Source organism: Homalodisca vitripennis, chromosome 2 (genome assembly GCF_021130785.1).
Source record: "Homalodisca vitripennis isolate AUS2020 chromosome 2, UT_GWSS_2.1, whole genome shotgun sequence".
NCBI classification, from domain to species: domain Eukaryota; kingdom Metazoa; phylum Arthropoda; class Insecta; order Hemiptera; family Cicadellidae; genus Homalodisca; species Homalodisca vitripennis.
This window is the reverse complement of record NC_060208.1, coordinates 72,625,293-72,650,083: the sequence shown is the minus strand read 5'-3', so window position 1 is coordinate 72,650,083 and position 24,791 is coordinate 72,625,293. Positions and strand designations below refer to the sequence as shown.

The 24,791-nt window shown below is 37.5% G+C and overlaps 1 protein-coding gene across 3 annotated transcripts in view; it reads right to left on the bottom strand.

The window, feature by feature from the left end:
* LOC124354154 (putative 3-phosphoinositide-dependent protein kinase 2) overlaps window positions 1-24,791 on the bottom strand; it is a 205,039-nt gene that overhangs the window by 151,229 nt on the left and 29,019 nt on the right. The window contains exon 2 of one of the 3 annotated variants that reach the window (XM_046804408.1): window positions 3,770-3,793. The exons of the other annotated variants lie outside the window; for them this stretch is intronic. Within the exon in view, the coding sequence (XP_046660364.1) occupies window positions 3,770-3,793 (24 nt within the window). The remainder of the gene's footprint in view (window positions 1-3,769; window positions 3,794-24,791) is intronic. 3 annotated transcript variants of the gene reach the window in all.

Sequence of the window (24,791 nt, the reverse complement as noted above, 5' to 3'; positions counted from 1 at the left end):
AAGTCCATAGCTCTATAAGTTCTTCAGATATCCAGCATAGAAAAGACATAGGCATACGGAAGATGAATTTTACCACAACCCTTAGTGATAGATGAGCAAAATACACAATATTTCAAGTTCATAGCTCTACAAGTTCTTCAGATATCCAGCATAGAAAAGACACAGGCAGATAGGCATACGGAAGATGAATTTTACCACAACCCTTAGTGATAGATGAGCAAAATACACAATATTTCAAGTCCATAGCTCAATTCATTCTCGAGATGGCACCTTGAGTTAGACGATATGCTGAAACTCAGGTACATATACCTTCATGGAACTCTACTTTGTGTAGACAAATACAAATAAACTGATACAACGGGGTATCGAAGGACCCGATAAAAGTGATAAATGTAACAAAAGTAACATGTCCAACGCTATGCACAACACCCAACCAACTGGCTTGAAAACATTATTTTAATTAACTTTCTTAAATTAGTTTATTACAAACATTCCAAAAGTAATGGTTTTAGATCAATTTAGCCTATTGATATGGATTTTGACCTATTACATATGTAAAACCGCAGTAAGAACATTCTTATAACAGGTTAACAGCTCTGTCTCTGGGCAAATTACGGGTGGACATGTAATCATGTCATTCCAAAATTAATACAATGTTAAAGTACAAGGTAAACGGATGGATCCCAAGACTCAAGGCAGGATTTGTTGGAAATTAGTTATTATTACATACGCAGTGACTACTTGGTATTGTGCACGGCGACATTGACGATCACACTCGATGTGACAGAGCCGAGGCTAATCATTTGTCAAGGACAGCTCACATAATAAAGAAAAACAAATACACAATTCGAAAACGCAACTCCTCTTTTCCAACAATGGGAACTGAAGTAAAAAAACAACAAAATAAAACATAAATAATAATGCAGTAAATACGAGAAATTGATATCAATATCAATAGAACTCACAACAGATATATAACTTGATTGGGTCAAGGCACGCTGCATGTAGCAAGTAATCTTTGTTGTAATGTTGAAAAGATTTTATTACAATTATAACCTCCTCATTTTATTGATTCTCTTTATTGATAATAGATTTTCGTTCCTTACATGTATTGTCATCTCATGTTTCTATTTCACATAACTACGTACGTTTCTGTAGATAAAAAGAAAACCTTGATACTAAGCTCAATGACTAACTTTAGTCATAAATGTGTCCAAAGAGTAAAAAGACTTGGCTTTTCCAGATTAAAGACTAACTTGAACATTGCTCGTATTACAACGTAGGAGCGATATGTCACGTAACGCTCTTAGCTAAGGTTGCATGCAAAACCTCGAGTCCATTGTTAATTTATTAGGCTACAAGTATTATTTTGTCACATTTTATACTTTCATATCACTATACTCTTATTCTATAGAAATGTATTCATTCTGCAATTTTCTCATTGCCAATATGGTTACCCATAAGACCAATGTAAAAATATTCGCTAACGATCAGCCAAATCCCATGGAGTGACATGCACCGTCATCGACCTCAATATTACTTATATAGAAATAAAGCTTCATTCGACCTCAATATTACTTATATAGAAATAAAGCTTCATTCGACTTCAATATTACTTATATAGAAATAAAGTTTTAATGCAGGCAGATACATAAATAGATAGAAATGAAACTGTTTCAGCCTCTCGTGTTTTGCTAATGCTCAGCCAATTTATGATTAATAAATCAATCTGTAATGGTGGTACTGTGATTTTTCACTGTGTGTAATGGATCGAAGATTGCGTCCTTTGTACGTCGTGGCTGTGCTCTTGAAAGTGTAATGAAGTGGATACTGTTGAGCAAGGATAACGTTAAGGAATGTAAGGGGGGAGGTACGTCCTTGGCGGCTCAAGTCCCTGCCAGTTGTCTTCGCCGCGAAACCCGATACCGAGTAGCGCCTCGCACATCCTGTCTTCGTGTTGGGCCTGTTCGGGCGGCCCGCAGTGAACTCCATGTCTGGATATGGACGTTTGGCGGGAATCCGTCTAGTGAATGAATGCCCACGAAGAAAAGGCAGCGTACAATAGCCGCTTACGTACTGGTAAAACGACAGCAATTTTGGGATTATAATAAGCACATTTACCCACTCTTGCCAGCATCACTGTCTTACTACAATCTGTGATACGATTATTCAACTGTTTGTTATTAACACATTTAATCACTGATACAAACACCAGTGTTTTACATGAAGTCTATGATACAATAATTCATAAAGAATACTCCCAACAACTTATACATTCCATACCCATTTTCCAAGTGAATAACTTTATCCTTGACTATTGAAACCTAATAAAATCTTTTCTATGGAAAATATACATTTACACACGGATACAAGCATTAGTGTTAAGATAAATCTTCGAACTGCAATAGACATTAGTTTTTAACTTATTGTTAAATTTTATAATTAAATTTCTCTTCTGACGAAAGGAGTTTTTTATAGCCGAAAGTCATTCACTGGGATAAACTCGAATGATTGTAAGCAATGCGTTTTGTTAGCTCTCCCATTCAGATGACACGGAAGTGTTTTCATGCACTAATTGTTGGACTCCGGATAGATGTGTTCCTGGTCAAAAGAAATACTTCTTTGCGTTTTGGCAACCTTTGGAACAACGTTAATTTTGTGTTAATATTGTAATCTTGTGGTAAACATAATTTCTAAATCGACCCGTGCAATATACATTATTTTATTGAAACATACCCTTGATTGATGCAGACAACCAAATTTTATTAAATAAACAGTCTTTAACTCATTGGTATACATGTATCTGAGAGTACTGCATTTTCCGAATCAGATCTTGCGAATTTGAGAGGTCTCTTTTGTTTGTTATTATACTCCCATTGATATTAAATTAAGTGTTAGAGAGAGAGGGCTTCTTAGCCCTAACTTCGCCTGGTAAAATAAGACATTCTTTACTTTACTTGTAAATAGAGAATTGTATGTTTTAAGGTTTTATACAGAGATCAATAAAATATTTCTAGATTTTACTCGTGACATTGTGATCCCTGGCTCATCATTCTTTTTGTTTCAGACTTACCACCTAAAGAAGAGTTTAGACACCAGCTCTCCAAACGTCATTTTCGTGTAGCACGTAACGATGGCAAGTGCCTCTGCACATCCCAGAGACATGCTAGTGGTCGGAGTGTAACTTGTATGTGTGGCTCACTCGGGAGAGAGATCGCGCTAATGTCAAACAACATGTTTTACTAGAAACTACTCTCCTTAATGGTCACTGTGAATACTCTGTTGTTTCCGCATTTAACGTAAAATAAGTTTACTATTATTTTAATGATGGTATACAACTTAAAAAGTGAATCTTGGTGACAACAACATTAATCAGGCTATCTCCATTGATAATGATCTGAAGGTATGCTATTAACTGTTACAAGTTAATATAGTATAGTGGTTTTTTGAGTTATTAAAAACACCTTAAAACCATCAATTTAAAATGGATGAACAGAATTTTTCTAAACTAGTTTTCCAAATTTAGTCGTGATTAATGTATTGATTTACGAAATACATATTATCAGCAAAAGACGATATTGCAGCTATTGATAGGTAAATATTTGACACCAGGACATATTTAAAAATTACTGTACTTATAAATACGTAATTAATAGTCTGATAGTGTCCCCAGGCGTCTCAAACAAACGTAACCCCAGAAGCTTTCCATTGTATTACAAGTCACCCAACACCTAGTTTACTTCTAACGTTACAACGAATTGCTACTCACCATGCAACTGACGGGACAACTTACCTGAAACACAATAACAGACAATCCATTAAATACATTACTCGTCCCTCATTCACATTTTATAACTTATTTTAGATTTAAACAATTTCAGGTTTCAGATTTAAACTCACGACAACATTCACTATATATTTCTTTTGTGTAATTAGATAATTCTATGGTTAAATGGCATGTAACTCATATTTCTTATTGCAAATACGAATTAGTAACATATTACTCCTATATACCACGATGAGCCTCCCCTAGACCGACGTCCATTAGGACATTAGTTCTTATCCACCTACCTTACTCCAGAACTGTTTCTTGTAGTACAATCCAATAAAGTTGTATCACGTGTTGAGCTAAGCAACGCCGCTAGGGTCGTACATTACCTGATTTATCAGGTCTTCTCCCAAGGTTGTGGTACGACTATTATTATCACTGCTACACTCACCAAGCGTTTCGCTCTCGTCAGACTGATGGATCTACTCTCGATCGATCTGGTCCTCGTTGACTCCGTCCTCTCGAACAGGTTGGAGATAAACCTGGAGATATGTCCCAAATGAGTGGAAATAAACTCATTTAAATCTTATTACAACTCCTGCTGTACTCCACAGTTTTATCCTCTAACTCGCTTTCTATGAGCTCCTTTCTCACTGGCTTTTTGCTTCATAGATTCTCCTAGCCTATCCATCATTATTTACCTTTTAACAAACCAATTTTGTTTTCAGCACTTCGTTGAATAACATTTATAGTATTATGGTATTCATCTTGATCTCCTCCGCTTCCTTTTCACATTATCCTCATTAAATTCCTCAAATGTAAACTTAATATCTACTATACCTTCATTGTATTCTTCGTTTCCTACCTTTCTTGATCACTCCTCATATCAATTTCTAACTGACGATCCCTGTTCTTCATATCCGTTCTGATGTTTTTCATTTCGATATTTATGTTTAAGTCTCCCACTTTCTTACATACATTAGCTAAATGAGTATATCTATCATACTGACTGACATCATTATTGGGGTCGTCAAAGTTATCTTCCACTGGTACTACACCAGGTGAGATCTTACCCTCGCAGACTCGCTTATAACTAATTTGTCCATGTTTATATTTCGCAACACCACATGTCGCATAACAGTATTCGCTGATGTTCCTTGCAAAATTTCAAATCTATAGTATATCTCATTTCATTATTGAGATGTCATGCGGACAGTTAGATATAAAATCGCATAGAACAGAAATGTTTACATATGCCGGCAAACAAAGGCTTCATGCTAAATTTCAAGTGCATTTTTCAGTTCGTTTTCGACATATCGAGCGGACAGACAGACATAAAAACAAGACAGAGACACATAAATTAAAGTTTTCATCCCCACGCTTACGCTCAGCCAATTAATATATTAGATTAAAGTGTTGTAATTTTTTCATTGACTTATGTCATTAAAATCCTAATTTAGTAATCTTTTTAATACACATATTCATTGTTAAAGAAAAGGCAGCCGTTTTAAAACGTGATAGATTTCAGTTTTTGGTCAAACTCAATTTTACCACTCCTCATTATTCATTACAAATAAATTTATATAAAATGTGTATTCTTACATGATGATATTATGGCACGTTACAGTATATCTATGTAACTATTAACAGTTTGTACGTGCTAGAAATAGTACGGAAAAAACGAATCATAACCATCCGATACGGGGATTCTATTAAAATGGCAGTCAATCCTGGAATGGGCTGGTGTCAGAACATTGTAACGAACGCTAAATTTGGAATCTCCTTGATTGTTTTTGTTAATTCAATATCGACAAATATAGATGCAATTTATTTACGACGTATAGTCGTCACACGACGGTAAGGTGTTTATATTCGTCCAACGTTTATCAATAACGGGACGATTTGCGTGCAATAATTACTCGTATTACTCGTCTGTGCGCCTTTTAACACCATTAAAATAGTGAAATTGAATTTATTCGATTTCTAACATAAAATACCGATTTGTGTGTCATAACGCCATCGTATTACAGTATGATCTGATATTAAAAGTAACTAACAAGTAGGCTATTATATAATATCGTGTATAGGAGCTGAAACACATATATGTATGTATGTATGTATGTATGTATATATATATATATATATATATATATATACGAGTATATATGTATGTATATAAATAGTATATATAATTATATTATAAAGATAAGGTATCAATAGAAGATATTAGACTCTAGATGTGCCTTTGGCGGATTTAAAATACTTTTGACAAATATTTCAGCCTCATGGCCCTCCAAAGGTCCATTGATATTAATTATAAGAATATTTTTGTTTAGTTCAAATCAGCTGATTACCACAGCAAACTGAACAGTTACTTTAAATCCACTAACCAACTTGACATAATAAGCTGATTGGTTATACTACTTAAATTAACAGTTTTCTTGTTTAGAGTTATAATCAACAAAGAGTTATAAAAGTATTCCTATTAAAATTAAACAAAGTACACTTCCATCGGTCATTAAAGTAACGCCACTTTCTATAGTAACAGTAAAAGAAGACGAGTACTTCAAGAGGAAAGAGAGGAGAAAACAGTAGTGAGCAGCCAGAGGATTTATGATGACCATAGAATGAAAGAGCCAGAACAAGAAGAGAAAGGATCTGGCTATCATGTAGGTAAACAGTTATGGCAATCATGAGGTACCTGCTGCTCAGATCTCTTCTCTTCTTGTCATGGGTCTTACATTACATGGTCAGCACAAATCATGTGACGGAGGCTTCAGGAAATCATGGGCCACTCCAACGTAACCTAGTCCAACCCACGAATGTGGTTAGGCTAGGTTATAAATGAATAGATAATCGCGACAATCACGCAGGGTTAGCCAACAAAACCTTCCCTCAACATTTCAGATTGGGGAGATCAGTAAATTGCCAGAACCGGTTCAGGTAATGCAGAATAGTTAAAGCTTATAAAAATTCCATTCTCACCAATGTCATAAACCCTCACGCTGAGGTTAAGATTTTGTGTAAACCTATTGGTCTCATACATCATATGCACGAGAATCGAGAAACAGATTATACTTTTGACCTGTTTAGAAGGGCTAAAGTTTGGTCTGTTTAGTCAATGAGTTTGGGATCATTTCCATAAAAGCTGTCTTTAAAAGTAGTCTGGTACTCCGGAACGGAATCAATTCTTCATCTGAAAAGGGTATCAGCCTGTCTTTTATTTGTGAAAAAAAGTTTCAGCTTAGTACTTATATAAGAGTCCTGGCTATGTAGAAGAGCAGAAGGAAAAGTGGAGATTCCTAGCTACAACCAAGAATAAGTGGATCTATTGTAACGTTCTCTACAACATGAGGCTCTGCATTATTGCAGGAAGATACGTTAAATGCTTACAGTTATATAAATATTCTGTTCCAAGGATGATTCTTAGGTGACTTCTACCTGGACCAACAATGCAGCATGATAATATGCTCGGGCTGTCCGCCCCATCACAAGACATGGGACATGCAGTACTCAAGAGTTGGCAGTCGGCATTTCCCCCGACTGTAATGCCAACTCACACTGCAGTCGATGGGAATCGCAGGGACACAAATCGCAGAAGGAAGTCTCTGTTTCCGTAATCTTATGCCCCAAAACTGGTAAATATGTAATCTTGACACCATCGACACATGCAATATGAGGGAGGCTATGATACATGTTCAGAACATATCTCAAGGATCATTGAGAATTGGCATGGAAATCAGAAGGCCTTTCTCAGTGCTACCGGGAGTCCTAAATAAACATACCTGACATCCTATAAAATTGACCTTAATTAAGCCTGAATTAGATCAACGGCTGAGAGGACTTTGGATATGAGGATATTTAGATGTCTAATTATGTGAACTCGGCAGAGGCAAACTGGATTATGGATACACTCAGCATACCTTACGTCTCAGCAGAGTGGTTTTGCGAAGAAGGGTCGTGCCGACGACTCGAATACAAAGTCCCATCAGTTTATTATCGTTTCCCGTGAAGACTAGAGAGACTGGAATAGTTTTTAGAAAATACGTACCTCAGATACTCCTATTCATCGAATCCAGTATTTTTATTACATAAAAATAAAACACAAAGAAACGATTGGAATCTAGTTGCTAACATTAAGAATTCTCTTTGTGCATAGTGCCTTAAGGAAGACCTTGGCATCAACTACACAAAGGCAATAGCGCTTCCCTTCGACGGAAAAAAGAATTGCTTTGCTACATGTGTCACTCAGTCTATCACCGACTAGCACTGACTCTCGACTTAAGGCTGACATGTAATGAACATATTAATTATGTGCTTCATATAACGAGACAGGCTTCATGACGTCCAGTGGTTGTTTAGCATGTATTGAGCACGAATTGTTACGATGCACACGGCCTCTTGTGCTGTGCTGTGCGATAGTTACGCCAAAAATAACTTATCGTCCCCATGTCTCGTGGACAGAGACAGAAAAAGCTGCAGTCTTATCACCTTACAAAGGCTAACTTGCTTGTTACTAACGGAAGTGTTAAGAGAAGCTCTACAACTGCTCTTGAGGTTCTTTAAGACTCTTACTATTAGACTTACACGTCATGGCGTAAGCATATAATTCCGCTTAACGAGTGACAGTTCTTGTTGAAGCACCGAGGAGTTACATCAGTGTGGACCACCACCGTACCATCGTTAAAGCGGTGATGTGCTGGATGTGAAATCGGATATAATATCCAAGAGCCTGTCTTTAGAAAGCCCTTTCTCATAACTATCCGAAGCCCGGAGAATTACATAAGGAAAGAATGAACAGAATTAATCAAAGGTAACTTGATCTGACATAAAGACGGTTCTCCGATGGAAGGCAAATATGGCAATGAGATGTATTTTTTACGTTCCATAAAGCAAACGTTTGGGAAATCATAGTAGTTTTCCTTGATTAGATTTGTTATCTCAGCCTGCGCCAATATTGGACCTACTAAGCATTACATCAATCATACATATGTTTATCTGATAGCCTGTCTGCTCAAATAGATCTTAAGAAACTTTACTTCAAGGCTGATTCGGGAGCGCTTTAAAATATTATCCTTGTTAACTAGTTGTAATTTAGAGTATCTTGGTTGGGTTCCTATAGCAGTAACACACTCATAAAATGAGAAGGAATAGCTCGAAATGCGTTTTCCTGGGCCTCGACTAGCTTGAGGCATATGTAAGTCAGCTGCTAACCTAGCCAACCATTGGAAACTGGTTCAGAGACAAGTACTGTTACTCTTTCCCTGGACAAACATTTATTAAAAAGGCATCAACGCCCGGTGCACGTTCTTGTTGGTGAAGATCAGTAGTATTTTTAAACAAGTAATTGGTAAGTATTATCATATATGAATTTCTATATCTGATATTGGATTTATCTATATCTGGATATTTGGTAACTTTAAACGACATTGAATAAACAACAGAAAGTTCTGTCGTGAAAGAGTGAAAGCAGACATTGAGTAACCGTTAGTAATAAACTCAGTCGTAAGCAACATGTTATGGAAGTACAGTAAGCAGCTATGTACGTAGCAGTGCCCATGCAAGATAGACGATTAAAACATCAGCTGAGAACCACGTACTTACTTGTAACGTTCTGTATATCGGTCGATCTAAGAATAAATCATAGCATTCACTGACAACCGATCACAATTTCCAGAGTGGATTCTCAGCGATCCCAAAAGAGAATGTAGAGAGCTGTGTCACTCCAAGGCCGGGGAGAGACGAAAGAACTGGATGGTGCGAGAGAAAGTCTGGAATGCACCTGTATATTGAAGCACGTACAGAGATGAGAAGAGGTCCACAGATCTGGGCGATATAATTTGATACGGACAGTAGGAATTACTGGAGAATGTGCTGTACTTAACAGTATGGCCAGGGATAAACAATCCGCTCTGGTACGCGCGGTCTACACTAGAGCCGTTCTCATTTCAGTATAAGACAACAGTGCACCTTCTATATTTTACATACCAAAACATATTTACATCTCCCTCTCTAATGCCTGCTGGTTTGTCACATTGGCTGTACAACTGCTAGATTTAGCCTAGTATTAATAGATTTTGGTTCATATGACGTCAGTATTACCCCATGGCGTGAGTTCAATTCCAAATTAAATGTTAAATCCATATTTTAAATTGTTAAACTAACTTCCTGAAGGTAAGCTCGCGTCCTCCATTTATACAAATAACGTATGTCTTCGCTCACTTAAAGGTATCCAACTTGTAAATGTTTCTAAACATGAAATGAACATGTTACAAACAACAATATATATATATATATATATATATATATATATATATATATATATATATATATATATATATATATATATATATATATATATATATACTGATAGATACAACTACGTCTGCGTAAAACGATTCTTGTGGTACAATATAGTCTTTATTGCGTTCTACGAATGATCACATCTCAGGACAGTTTCAAGAGAAGTAAGGCGGCCTACCTGGACGGCAAGAGAGACGGGAGACGCTACCGACATAGCGACAGTTATAAACATATTGTAAGTACGTGTCTTAGCTGAGCAGCAAGAGCGACTGTCGGTCGCACTGCGAGCGCGTCAAGATACAAACACGTATGTATTTAGTAGTACTGCACCGGCGACCAGACAGAGCGTCATCATTTCTGCTCAGACTTCGTCAAGTAATCTTGACGTGGGCTTACGTAACATTTACCAATGCCCACAAGGAAAAGATAGTAAATGTACCAAGTAAGTTATTTTATGTCGATTATAAATAATGAAAGGGATAAAATTATTAAATTAGTTTGATGCGCGATTATCCGAAGTCGTTGAGACTGGCACCACCCCGGATACAAAATAACTCTGGCAATAAGGACGCTATGGAAGTAGACTTTCTGTAGCTCCAAGTAATATGGAGCTCATGACGTGCCGCTATGTGTCGACGCCCTTGTCATACAGCTAGGATGCTGCCTAAGACTAGCAGAGGCACGTTAGATCTCGTAGAAAGTGATTTCCACATAATATAAAACAAATTTGACGTTCTCAGAACTCTTACCGGGAAAGAGGACTTTTCATGTCTACTAAGTTCCATAATCCGAATGCACGAGGTACGAGCCTATTATATACTCTTGCACCGATAAACTCTTAAATAAAATTTACTTTCTAAATATCGAATCCTAAATATTCGAAAATATGTAGATAAATATAATCAGAATCGTAGTTGCATGCGTGAGTTTGTTCCCCAACATGAGAGCAAGCTGTAATATAACATTTTTCTCCCACAAAGGCAATGTTATCTTCAAATACTTTTGTGTTCTTCTTTTTTATCGTGTAATTAAGAGAGTGCCATTTAAAAGATATGATTAATACGCATCGAAACGCTTTTGAATTTTTCTACCAACGGTCATACGACTGGATATTAAATTAAATAAGAAATAGTTTAAAGTAAAAAGTAAAGTAAAAATATCTTATTTTACCAGGCGAAGTTAGGGCTAAGAAGCCTCTCTAACACTTAACTTGGGGACCAATGGCTTAAAGGTGACTTCCAAACACCACTAATGGCAGGACAGGCGGGTTGCTTGCAAGGACAGGATCGCTCAGCGGTTACCCATCCAAGCAGCAGCTAAGCTCGACGTTGCTTGAGCTGGTTATCTTGCGATAACCGTTGTACCTGCTACACTGCGCCATTGGTATTTTGAGATTCATTTTTTTTAAACTTAATAATAATAATGTCCCTTATCATATAACTGTGTTCAAATAATAAAATCGTATTTTAAGAATGAGAAATTATGTTTCATAATTCTATTATGAAATGTATAGGCGTAAAATTGTTTGAGATCATAGCTCTCATGGGGCTAACATCAATATGCCCGCCAGTACAGCAGTCGCCCTCCCTCCTCAATATAAATAATCTAAATCCAAACCGATATAAAGAGACTAGACGCTCGCAACCGTGTATGGCGCCACTTGAGCACATGACGGAGTGACGTATGCTGTTAACTAAGGTGAGGTCGAGGATATGACGAGTCGAGTGTCAGCTGGGCAAACAGCCGCAGTCAGGCGTCACCACCACGCCCCCTCGCGACCGTGGCCGTCCGCGAATAGATCGTCTGACCAGACACGTAGTCAGTATTTTGGTTCCAGAGGGATTCTTTTGGGGGTGAGGAAGATATTGAAATCTCGGCAGGAAAAGAGATTTTGGCCTATACGAAAATCTTTTGTAACAATGAATTTTACACCCTCTTTTCCTCATCAATACATAAATTTCTATTATTTTAAAATAGGAATCTGCTCCGAACAATCATCGTAGCACGTACAATTTGTGTAATCTGTGGCTAAATATGTAGTTCAATGTCAGAAAAACCTATGATAATAATTAATTAATTAATTATTACAATTTAAATACAATTGTAGTGCATTCAGCTTGATATTCCTTATTCTGTATGCCATATAAATATGTAGTTCAATGTCAGAAAAACATGATAATATTAATTAATAATTAAAATTAATTATTACAATTTAAATACAATTGTAGTGCAGTGCATTCAGCTTGATATTTATCCTTATTGTATCCATATAATGTAGTTCAATGTCAGAAAAACCTATGATTATAATTACAATTATTACAATTATTATATTTAAATACAATGTGTGCATTCAGCTTGATATTTATTTGGTTATATGCCATATAAATTATAATTCTGTATGAAATTATACATTCACAATTGTATAGAAAATGTTGGTTGTATAGAAAATGATTTTATCTTGAATAAGAAATCACATGTCTATTCCCGTCTTTGGTTTATACGAATTAAAGTATTTAGGCTATTTTAAAAATGTAGGTTTCAAATAATAGTAGGGTTGTGAGATGTAAGAGAATATTTCCATCGATTATATGAAGGAAAGGTTGCATAGTTTCAGTGCCTATCAGTCCTCTATAACACATTCGCTACTAAAGGACAGAGTAGAGTTGTGAGATTATATTTGTATTACATTGAGTCGCTTGATAAACGAAGTGTTAAAACGTGCACGCCTGAACTGAGCGCCCGACGTATCCACTGTCCGACCGAATGGAAGCGTGAGAAAAAGTGACACCATTATAATTTGGACGTTGAGTGGATATTGAGTGGAATTTGGATACCCTAAACTCACATCCATCCATGACTATCCTTTTATCATGCGAGTTTTATACTTAGGCTGGATGTGAACTGACTAGATGATAAAATGCGAGACTTTAACTTATTTAATGCAGGAAACGATATTACTATTATTGAACAAACACAAATCATTATCCCGGAACAAAATGCATTCGTCCGACTGTTCAATAGCCAACTGTATAACCGGTGGCAAAACACAGGAGCAACCTAGACCAATTGTTCACACACTGGACCACGCAGACAAACTATTTTCGTTTTAATATCTCGAGTAAAAATAATAAATCAAACAGGTACATGTAACTTGCGTACTACTTCACCTGGCGCACACAACCCTATCATTTAATAAGAAAGAGTTTTATAAATTTAGCAATTATATTTACTGTGTTAAACTAAAATATAATGTTACTGGTGAAAATTGCTTCATTTCGGTCAGGAACCAACATAAAGTCATAAAATGTTATAAAACAAAATGGAGCGCTGAGGTGGGTGATTAAAAAACTAAATACATCATATACATAACCTAGATTCGGCAGTTAATGTTAGACTTTACGTTGATTCAGTTCAGCTAACTGGGTCAACAATTAACAGAGAACGCTTCAGACTGTAAGCCAATATTGTCTGACCTACATTAGCTCTTCTGATAGTGTGCCCTCTTAGCTAAACCTCAGGTGATGTTGCAATAAATATAGAAATCACAATAACAACAACAAATAATATTTTATATTTAAAATATAGTAGATAAACTCACAGCACAGAGTAGTGTTGATGTATGTTTCCAAAACTGTATGCAAATTTGATGTACGGTTGGAATAAATGTTGTTACCGGAGCAGTTGTTAAAACTTGGCGACATAACAGCTTGCTACAATGTATTTATCCCAAGTTGGAAACAATGCCCACATGTATCGTAGTTTGCAAAGCCCTCACACTTACTTATCAATAATTACCCAAGTTCCCAAGGTCTCAGGAAGTCGAAATTTGACACACGTATGCCTCGCGACTTAAATAGAAAAACTAAAGCATGAAGACCAAATACAACGGAATTTCAATCACCCAAAGAACAAATCTTTCTGGTTTTTCAATTCTCTAATATCCTAGAAATGTGACTCATTGTGTCTTGTGCTGAAAAAAAAAAAAACATTTGTCATTAAATATACAAGGGAAATCATCTAATGTTATGATATTACCTGGCCATACTCATGTAAATTGGATGGAAGGATTGTGAGGAAATAGGATTTTTCCGGACATTTGCCATCGTTCACATTGGTTATGTGTTTGGTTAGTTATTTACCTGAAGAAGAGATCAGATTGCAGATCACGAAACGTGTATTACTGATTGTTTGTTTCACTGAACGATGGTAAATGTCTGGAAAAATCTTATTTCCTTCACGTGTATTTGCCCTATTTACTCTATTTAGGGTTGCAACCACAGTTTAAAGAATTGCATGTAAGGGGCAATTACAGAAGCTGAAGCCCAATTACGTTGCTTTATTGGTAAAACCATTGTAACAACGAACAAAACTGAGGCCCAGTCTTAATTTGCCGCATTTTTATCACTGCCGTCAAGCATAGTTACAGTTAAAATAAAATTCAGAAATCTCGTATTTTGTACAAATTTATATTGTCATGATATAAAGCATTTTAGTAAATCTAACTACCTTTCCATATTTGTTATGAATTAATTATAAATATAGTACAATACTTTTCTTAGTTAAAAAAAATTTAAGTATTCTGCGAGACAGCTTTTGATAATATGGTCAGGCGGTTTTAGAGCGAGAAACTTATTAGAAAAAGTCGGTAGCGGCGTGACCTAACCAATAGTACACGTCTGTCAAATTGTTATCAAGCTAGCTCATTCAGTGTTCTGCTGTGAATTATGTTCCTACTCACAGTTGTCAATTAAGGTGAAGATAAAATTTGTAAATGGTAACTTTATAGATATAATAGTAATGGATTATTTAAATGAAGTACAGTATTTGTATCATAACAAACCTGTTGAAGGTGAAATAATACTACATGGACGATTTCTTGTATTTACATGATGTACGGGCAAATAAAAACAAACAATGTTTCATGAAGTAAAACACAAATTAAAAATACATTAAATAAGAATAAAAATTATCAACATTATTGTTTGTATTTCAAGCTCTCCTTGATAGAAAGCAATATTTCCATAAAAGAAATACAAAATTGTCTAATAATTTAAAATTGAATGCATGAGCATTACAAAACTTATTTAATATAAAAACTTATTTTGCTAATTTTTACAAAATATTAGTATTTTGTAATAATTTTTAGTACTAAATTTCGTGAAATAGTGACGGTTCTTACTAAATTCATGAAAGACATAATAGAATTATAATCAATTAACCTAATTTAATATGACGTAATTTGTAATGATTAGTGATCGCAGCGATATCCAGTAACGGAGCGAGGCGCGATTGCTATGTCAAGAAAAACATCTTTTACTATTTACTATAGGGCCTACCATTGATACAAACAAAGCGGGTTGTAAAATAATATAAAAAAATGTTGGTCCCTTAAATTTTTTGTACACGAAACTAAATAACTAAAAATTCAGGTTTCCGGAAATATATATTAACTTTTTAAGTTTAAAAAGGTCTTGGAGTGGTAGAAATGGAAATAGAAAAAAAACGACTGTAAAACAAAAATGTATGCAATCAATTACAGCTCAATAAATGGTAACTGCTCAACTCAAGCCACCTGGGCAGGATTGAATAGACACTACTACTACTAACTAGTAACTGACATAACGGTATAGGAAACAGGATATTATCGTTACGGTACCGCCTGTAATCGTGTGGACGCAATACACGCATTACTGCACTGTAGCCAATTCGTCGAAGCACATTGCCAAGGCGGCTGCATACATCTAATTTCTATATTAGAGATGCAACACACAGTTAGCCTATATTGATCTGCATCATTCATACTCCTTTATTAGTATTGAAAAAGTAAACTATTCTGCTTTGTGCCACTTTTTTCTGAATATCCCTATCATTAAGTTCTTGTAACATTTCGAAAACCTCGAGCATCGGATGTTTTGAAAAGACTGGTAAAATGGTTTCAGTGGATCTTTCTTGGCATTGGTCCATTGATGAACTTAATAGTAGTCTATATAAGAAAGCTGCTGAAGTGAGATTGATCTAGCTATCCTCATCAGTGAGGCAAAGTACTACACGGATCAGCGATGGGAAGTACTAGCTATCCTGGTCAGCGAGGAGCAATACTATTTATCCAGATCAGTGGGGGGAGTATTAGCTATCTTGATCAGTGAGGGGGAGTATTGGCTATCCTGCTTTGTGATGGGCAGTACTAGCTATCCTGGTCAGCGAAGAGTAGTACTATTTATCCTGATCAGTGAGGGAGAGTATTGGCTATCCTGCTTTGTGATGGGCAGTACTAGCTATCCTGGTCAGCGAGGAGCAATACTATTTATCCAGATCAGTGGGGGGAGTATTAGCTATCCTGATCAGTGAGGGAGAGTATTCGCTATCCTGCTTTGTGATGGGCAGTATTAGCTATCCTGGTCAGCGAGGAGCAGTATTATTTACTCTGATCAGTGAGGGGGAGTATTAGCTATCCTGATCAGTGAGGGGGAGTATTAGCTATCCTGATCAGTGAGGGGGAGTATTTGCTATCCTGCTTTGTGATGGGCAGTACTAGCTATCCTGCTTAGTGATGGGCAGTACTAGCTATCCTGCTTAGTGATGGGCAGTACTAGCTATCCTGCTTAGTGATGGGCAGTACTATTTATCCTGATCAGTGAGGGAGAGTATTAGCTATCCTGCTTAGTGAGGGGGAGTATTAGCTATCCTGCTTAGTGAGGGGGAGTATTAGCTATCCTGATCAGAGAGGGGGAATATTAGCTATACTGATTGGTGAGAGGGAGTATTTGCTATCCTGCTTTGTGATGGGCAGTACTAGCTAATCTGCTTAGTGATGGGCAGTACTATTTATCCTGATCAGTGAGGGAGAGTATTAGCTATCCTGATCAGTGAGGGGGAGTATTAGCTATCCTGCTTAGTGAGGGGGAGTATTAGCTATCCTGATCAGAGAGGGGGATTATTAGCTATACTGATTGGTGAGGTAAATCAATAGTTTTGCTGTTTAGGGGGGTTAGTCTGTTAGTAATATGTACATTTAAAATAAGTGTATACACCAAATATAGGACTAATTGACGTATAAATAAACATAGTTTTTTCTTCTAGTATGTGCGATCGTTCAAAAAGTGTGAGATTACTTCGTAATTGCCGTTTATAACTTGATAATAAACACACCCACTTCGTTTAGTGCCTTACAGTATGAACTGTTGCTCCGTAGAACGAATTTCAAGAGAAGGTAGAGGGCCAGGACAGGAAGTATAACGCAGTTATATCCGCCCTCTCATATAGGGTGGTATCGCTAGGCCTTAGTGTCCCGAGAGAAATTAATGTTTGAATTCTCAGGTGTATAGGCGTAGACGACAAGTGTCAATTAGGTGAATTTAATTTACAATGGTCTGGTTTTTAAGTAGGAATCTGGAGTCATTAATGTGAGACCAGCACTCTCTTACTGTTTCTGAATGAAGTTATTGGCTTTAATATTTTTGAATCTATTCATTTACCGATTGGTTAACATTATATGTCAATATTTATCAACACGTTATTTCAATGACGGGAAGAGGTGCTAAATATTGTAAAGTCCTTACGAATCCGTAGAAAATCATTACAAGTGGATACTAGCTAGTAGTACAGAAAAAGTGAACTCACGCACCCTGCAATTAAGATTTCAGCAGCCTAGGAGTGAGAACTACTGCTGAATATGTGGTGCTCAATTTCGAGGATTGAATAGTGTATTTTAGCTGGCGTGGCAGGAGTAGACAGCAAATATAGCAACACTCTTTATCTGCTAACACGTTTGCACATTCTTGGCAACATAGCGGCTGATGAGGCATTCTACAATTATTATACGTTGTGCTTCCTTGGCATCATGCACACAAACCAATAAAGAGCAGAACCATACTTACCACCTAAGTGTCAATGACTGGCAAGCCATACTCTCTTTTGCATTCCATGTCAGTGTCATACATCATACATGTCACAGCCCAACCAGTATCGGGTACAACCGCAGCACCACAGTGGTTGGTCATCATAAGTCTGGTGGCAACCGCGGCATCATGGCATTTATTACATCGTAGGTAAAAACATCCTAGTGCACCAATCTGTGCTCCTTTTGAGAAAATGAGAACACCTCTTCAACCAGACTACACTGGGTGGTTGATAGAGCTATTTTATGGTCTAGGTGTATGTGATGTCCAAACGATACAGAGTTCGTTTTGAACGTCTTCATTGCCGACTTCTTTTTCTTCAGATATCAAGTATGTCACTGTGTCGGATTTCAAATGCTGCACTGAGTGGAAGTTAAAATGGAGCTAATCTCAACATTCAAACCCAATCAAATGTTTCATAAAATTGCATTAAAGATATCACCTAAGTAAAGTTATGAAATTTGCCAATTTTCCCATTATATAAGGAATACAATCATTATTTTCTTCGAAGAAAATATTTATTTCTAAATTTGTTTACACCATTGTAGATGTTGCCTACTTTTCTTTCACGTATTTTTCTAGTGTTCAATAGAAAGGAGAAGCATTCCTAAAACTGGTTTGAAAAACAACTGACACCGAAACGAAAACAGCCAACTCACAGCACGAGGCGAATATACAGAGAACACCTGCATACCTGCTCCAGTACTTCTGGGCAAAGCCTGCACCATTGTGTTGTCAATGTTTTTGTTCCACGTCAGGCCGACAGTGCCTCGCGCTAACAAACAGATAGCCGGGCACCAGACTGCAGCTGAGTTCTCAGAATATTCAAATTGTTACAGAGAATAGAAGTAGATATTTCCATCATCCTATCGAAAATTTTGTGCCATCCAAATATTTGTCAAATGTTATTTTCTTCCGTTATTCAACTTTTAACTGTCCTCAGTACGTTGTTTTCCCATCACTGTGTTGTTATTTTGCTATTCGTTACCAATTCTATGGTACTAAAACGTGAAGGGCAGGGAACGCAAAAATGTATACCTGCTTGCTGTCAATACGTGGCTTAGTTAATGAGTACATAGCAAGGTCAAGCCAGTAAAGGTTAAAAGTCAGTATTTAAAAAATGTGAACGTCCAGAGAAAACGTTCAGTATAAAGAGTAAATGTGTTTCGATTTTACTACATGCCTGTTTCAGAGATGCAAATATATGTTGAATAAACGAATTTCAATTTTCTGCCCACAACTATGAAATGCTATTATATGTGACTTACAGATGGTGACGTGTTAATGCGCCATCATAACATAGAGCCACATACGATGCTATTAAATTTGCTAGCATGTTTAGAGTCCATTTAGGTTTTTTCGATTATTTGTATTTCATAATTTAAAATACTTTTCAAGGATGTAACCAGTTTTATTGAACACATCCCAGTGACAAATGATCAGCTGTGAATGTGATAATTATATGAACAATGTTGGAATGAGCAGATATCACTCCAGGCATACCGAACTGAGCTACCGATTTGATGTGTCTTTTGACAAACGGAGCTCACATTGACAACTTTTAGGTATAACTATTTGAGTTGATAATTGATTTGATATATAATTGATAGTTTTAAGTTTCATACAGTAAATATTATAGAGTTACAAATACCCGTACTGAATTTATGACAGTTGATGCTAGGAATAAATAAATCATATTTGATTTAAAAAATTGCTCATATTCGATATTACAACAAAACTTGGAAGTAATTCATGGCTTAATTGACTAGGACTTTCTTTATGCATGGTTATGGTGGATGAATTTTACACACACATATATATTAAATATTTCATCACTATATAAACTTATTCATGTTAGTTTAAAATTTAATAAGTCGATTACGTATTAGACACGTCAAATCAATCAAATCAAATCATTTTTATTTTGCCGAACATTTACAAAATGTATAGACACGTAGAGAAGACCTCGCACACTTTCTATAAATTTGATCCCACAACCTCCCACCCCATCAGGTGTCCCCTTCAATCAACATAACCCCACGCACCCCCCTCCCCTCCTAACCCCACGCTCCCCCGTCCCCCCCCCCTCCCCGCCCCCCAAATTCACTCTCTACGCACACTATCCTGAGAATCCCCATTTTCCCAACGCTGGTTGTCATGTGTCCCTCCCCCCCCCCCTCCCCACCCCCAACTTCTTGTCCCCCCCCCCCCCCCCCCCCCCCCCCCCCTTCCCCCCTGCACCGCCGCTCCACCCCCCCCCCCCCCCCCCCGCTCACCACCCACACCACCACCCCCCCCCCCCCCACCCCCCCCCCTCCCCCGCCCCCCGCCCCCCCCCCCCCCCCCCCCCACCCGCCCCCCCCCCCCCCGCCCCCCCCCCCCCCCCCCCCCCCCCCCCCCCTCCCCCCCCCCCCCGTCCCCGTCCTCCTCACCCCGACACCCCCCCCCCCCCCCCCCATACAAATTTATAAACATCGTGCCCTCACCTGCCCCCCATCCCCCCCCCTTCTTCACCCACACCAATTTCCCGATTTCGCTCCTGAGCACTTGAATTGAGACCCCCTCCCCCCCCCCCCCTCCCGCCTCCCCGCCCTCCCGCTTAAAAAAATTAATTCAAACCAAATAATACGCGTTTTTTTTTCCTTTCCCCATCTAACGAGCACGCCGTTAATGCCTTAGGGCGTTGGGGCGTTTTTTTTTTGATTTGAATTTTGGGCAACTTGTTGAGGGAAACGACACTCCTGCCTCGAAGGCAAGTGTTCGTTAAAACCTCCCGTCCTGGTGACTTCCGTTCGGATAGGTATTCTCTTGCCTCTGGTCCCATACGAATGTATTGTCTCGGCCACGTGTCTTGGCACTTTTAGTCATTACAAAAAAAAGATTTGTCTCTAGGATGTAGAGACACGCAGAGTCAACAAAGTTCTGTTTTTTAAAAGCTTCCTTGATGTTTCTATGAACCATTAGCTGTGCGATTATGCGGAATCGCTTGCTTCTGCAATTTGAATGCCCTGAAAAGATAGGTTGGCGCTGGATCTCACATCACAGCACCAAAACAGTAGGTGAGCAGCCGGTGGGGGGTTAGATCAAGCCATAATAAGCCGTCATCAGTACCTGACTGGGGCAGTAAGTAGTTATTTAGTATTTGGCCCCAAAGACACTTCAATACATAGATGCCCGAGGCCAGTTTTGAGCAAACATGAATCAATGTGATTAATTCCAAGTCAATCCCCGATTCCACAGGAATATCGATGGAATTTTGGAACAGTCGACTTCATCCAGGAAAAAGGCCATCAATAAAACGGTGGCCTCGTCATTGGGAGCTTCTCCTGATCGCAACGCGTAAGTCAAGAAATTTGATATTGAAGAAATTTTGCTTTGAGGTTGTGTGGCTGTTAAAAGTGTGGACACTATTGTTGGTGTCAAGAAAAACTTTGGCTGTTACAGAATAGTTTTTGACTTTGTTGGTAAACAAAGGGTATCGTTTTGTTCATCAGCGTACTGCATCATGTTTTCCTTGCCCAGTCGTGATGACTCCCATGTAATTGCACATAGATGAGATAAGAATCGGGACTGAGTATTGATCCCTGAGGACCACCATAGATCAGCTGAATCGGTTCAGAGAATTTGTTTTGAGATTTGGGAACGATTTGTGTTCTTGTGGCCCTATAAAATGATCTAATCCATTGGAGAGCGGCTACCAGCCACGCCTTCTGATGCCATGAGATTCAAGGTTTGTCAAGCATTTTCGTGTGGTCAACCACAGGTCAAATGCCTTAGTTAGGGGGGTCGAGTAAACACACTTTAATGTGGGTGGTACTCGACTTTCTAACCACTCTTCAACCATTTCTACAAGTCTCAAAAACGGCCGTTGTAGTACGATTTCCCTTCCTGAAACCAAATTGGGTGTTCAGAAAGCAGGTTATGGTTGTTTAGAAATGAAGCATTTAGTTAAAAAAGGAGTTTTTTCAAAATTTTTGCTCAATGGGGCGGGCAATAAATTGAGACAGGGCCTATTAATTATATTGGTTGGAGCTTTTGGTGATCATCTTTTTTTTAAAAATGAGTAGTTACTTCGCGTTTTAAGGAGCGGAGGGAAAAAACTCCTTGTTGAAAGAGATGATTGGATCTATTTGGGGATAATGGACTCACAATATGCTTTGAGGCATCTTTTAATGAAGCCACACCGACATTAAATTCATATCGTTTGATTTTTTTTGCCGGGAGCTGGTTGAATAATTCTTTCGAGGCTCATCCTCAAATACAGGACCTAAGCCAATGGATCGACCACTGGGCTCTGTATTCGCGTGGGGTTTACTTGCGGAGGAGATGGAACATGCGAACCTTGCCTCACACTATACAAGGGTGGGCACATTAAAACAAAGGAAGGGGGGGGGGTGGGGGGGGGGGGGGTGGGGATCCCGCGAAAATCTGTTAAACTCAGTTCGCAGCCTCTGTCGGCTTCCTCTACATGCCTATCCCCTATTTTTGATTTTTATTTGGGTCTGTGATTCATTTTTATTGTTTATTTATGATTGCCCCAACCAGTTTTAGAACATTTTTTGACGAGATGTTTGATATAGAGACATCAAATGCTTTCGCAGCTTGGATCACTTTTTTGTAAATTCTTTTTGTAATTCCGAAAAAAAAATTTTGAAATCTTCGTTTTGAAGTAGTTTTTGAATTTCGTGAGAAAAATTTAAAGTTTTTCTCTCGATACCAATATTCCTTTTGTGGATCGCATTTGTTGTTTTGCCTTTCTCGGGAAAATTTTGAATGGTTTTAGTAGGCCAGGCATTAAATTTAGATGATAAATTAAAATTTTTGGAGACCAATTTTATGTGCTTGCTCTACTGACTGTGGTAGATTTAAGAAATCCCAATTTTTCTTTTGGAAAGGGATGGACAAGCGTTCCTCAAAGCGTTTGAGGGTAGCAATGTTAAATGGCCTTATGTGCTATTTAGTTTTAGTAGGTTTGGGCTCCATGTCTATTTTTTTTCCGCACCCCCCCCCCCCCCAACTAATTATCAGCTCTTGGAGTTCCGTTAGTGGGTCTGTCGGAGATGGCTGTGATTTACACGGATACGCGACACCTGAAAGGTTAGTGATGACGTTGTCAATTGCTGTTCGTGGTGTTGTTTGCCGTCACTCGCGTTAGGTGTTTTGTTGATAAGAGCAGCGTAGCAGAGCAGAATAATTGTCGTTCGTCGCAGAAAGCCAACGCCGCCGTAGCTACGTCATCCATACAATTCTCTTATTGCTTGAGGTTTCTGTTGTGTAATTGTTTTGATGTGCACCTACAAAGAAATATTACCTCACATTCCTCGATCAAAGGTTCAATACGCCAGTGGCGTATTCGGGAGGGGGGGGGTGCAGTTATGTCAAGTACTCTTCTATCCAAAATATAAAAATGTGGAAGCTAGTTTTTTATTTGTATTTAAATATATATATGATTTTAGTTTTTACTAATGTTTAGGCAACCTACGTGATGCAAATCCAAACGAACACGAAACAGATTGTATTATAATTTTAATAACTTTGGCGTGACAATAAGAGATAAAACGTATAACTATGATTATGTTCAATAGATCCAAGATTGTTTTTCACATTGCACCAACAATTTCTTAATCTAATTCCTTATGTAGTAGCACTAAAATACTCCGTGGGAATGCTCCAGTAATTTCTTTCTACGAATAAGGTTTTGACCTCTTGGTATTTCTTGGCATTAAAAGTATTTTTGGTGTTTCCCTTGCGCTCTTTCATGCCATAATTTTGTTATAGTATAATCACAGATTTAGAAATTTGTATTTATTTACTCAAAAATTTGGCAATTAAATTTTGTCGCTTATTTACTGCAATTTTGATTGAATCATGATCAACAATACTAATTAGATAATCATTGAGAAACGTTAAAATTTGTAACCCATGTCGCTTTTGACAAATTAAACACACTAATATCCGTAAACTAAGTTATCGATTAATTAAGTTACAACTCGGTTGGTATGTCGTCTCTACAAAATATAAATAGTTCGAAAAATTATTAAATTAATTTGTAAAGTTCGTTTATTTTGTGATGTGGTGTTGTAAACATATTTTCACCACGACGCAAATTCATTGTTACTGACCTACCCATTGCACTAGCCTCTGTGACAGACACTAAAGAGGATACGGACATCCATATCTTCGTAATGTTATTTTGTAGATATGAGATACCCATTATCTAAAAAAAGTACAGCTTTATGATATTTACCTCACATTATGCAGATATTGTTTCACATACAGAATTTTTCTTTATAGAATAGTTTTAAAGTTTTGTAATTTTATCCAGATACAAAAGTAATTGAGTTGATGTTTGGAGCTTTTTATTACTTTAAATATATATATATATATATATATATATATATATAGTTAACTGTGTTAACAATTTTAAAATTCCTATATTTGATGCTTTTTGAGAAAATGGATCGAAGTGAGAAAAATAATCCATTTCCGAGGAATAGTAATGAAAATGTTGCCACGCACAAACAATATTCACTTTAAAACATTTTCATCATCATACTCTGGTTAATCTAACTAAAGAACATCTCTTTTAATCTTCATTTTCATTCGGCGTTGCTGTGTGGACATTCCGCATTTTGGACTCTGCAGATCTATGTCGCCAAGGGGGTTAGACGGTTCTTACCAGGATTTTTTCTAGATAGTGCAAAACTTACTTTAAGCCTGTTGGTATTGTATGTTAAGATAACATCCAATGTTACATCTTAATGCATTTAGGCCAATAATTTGGTTTGTATACGGGACCATAATACAAAATTACATCTAGA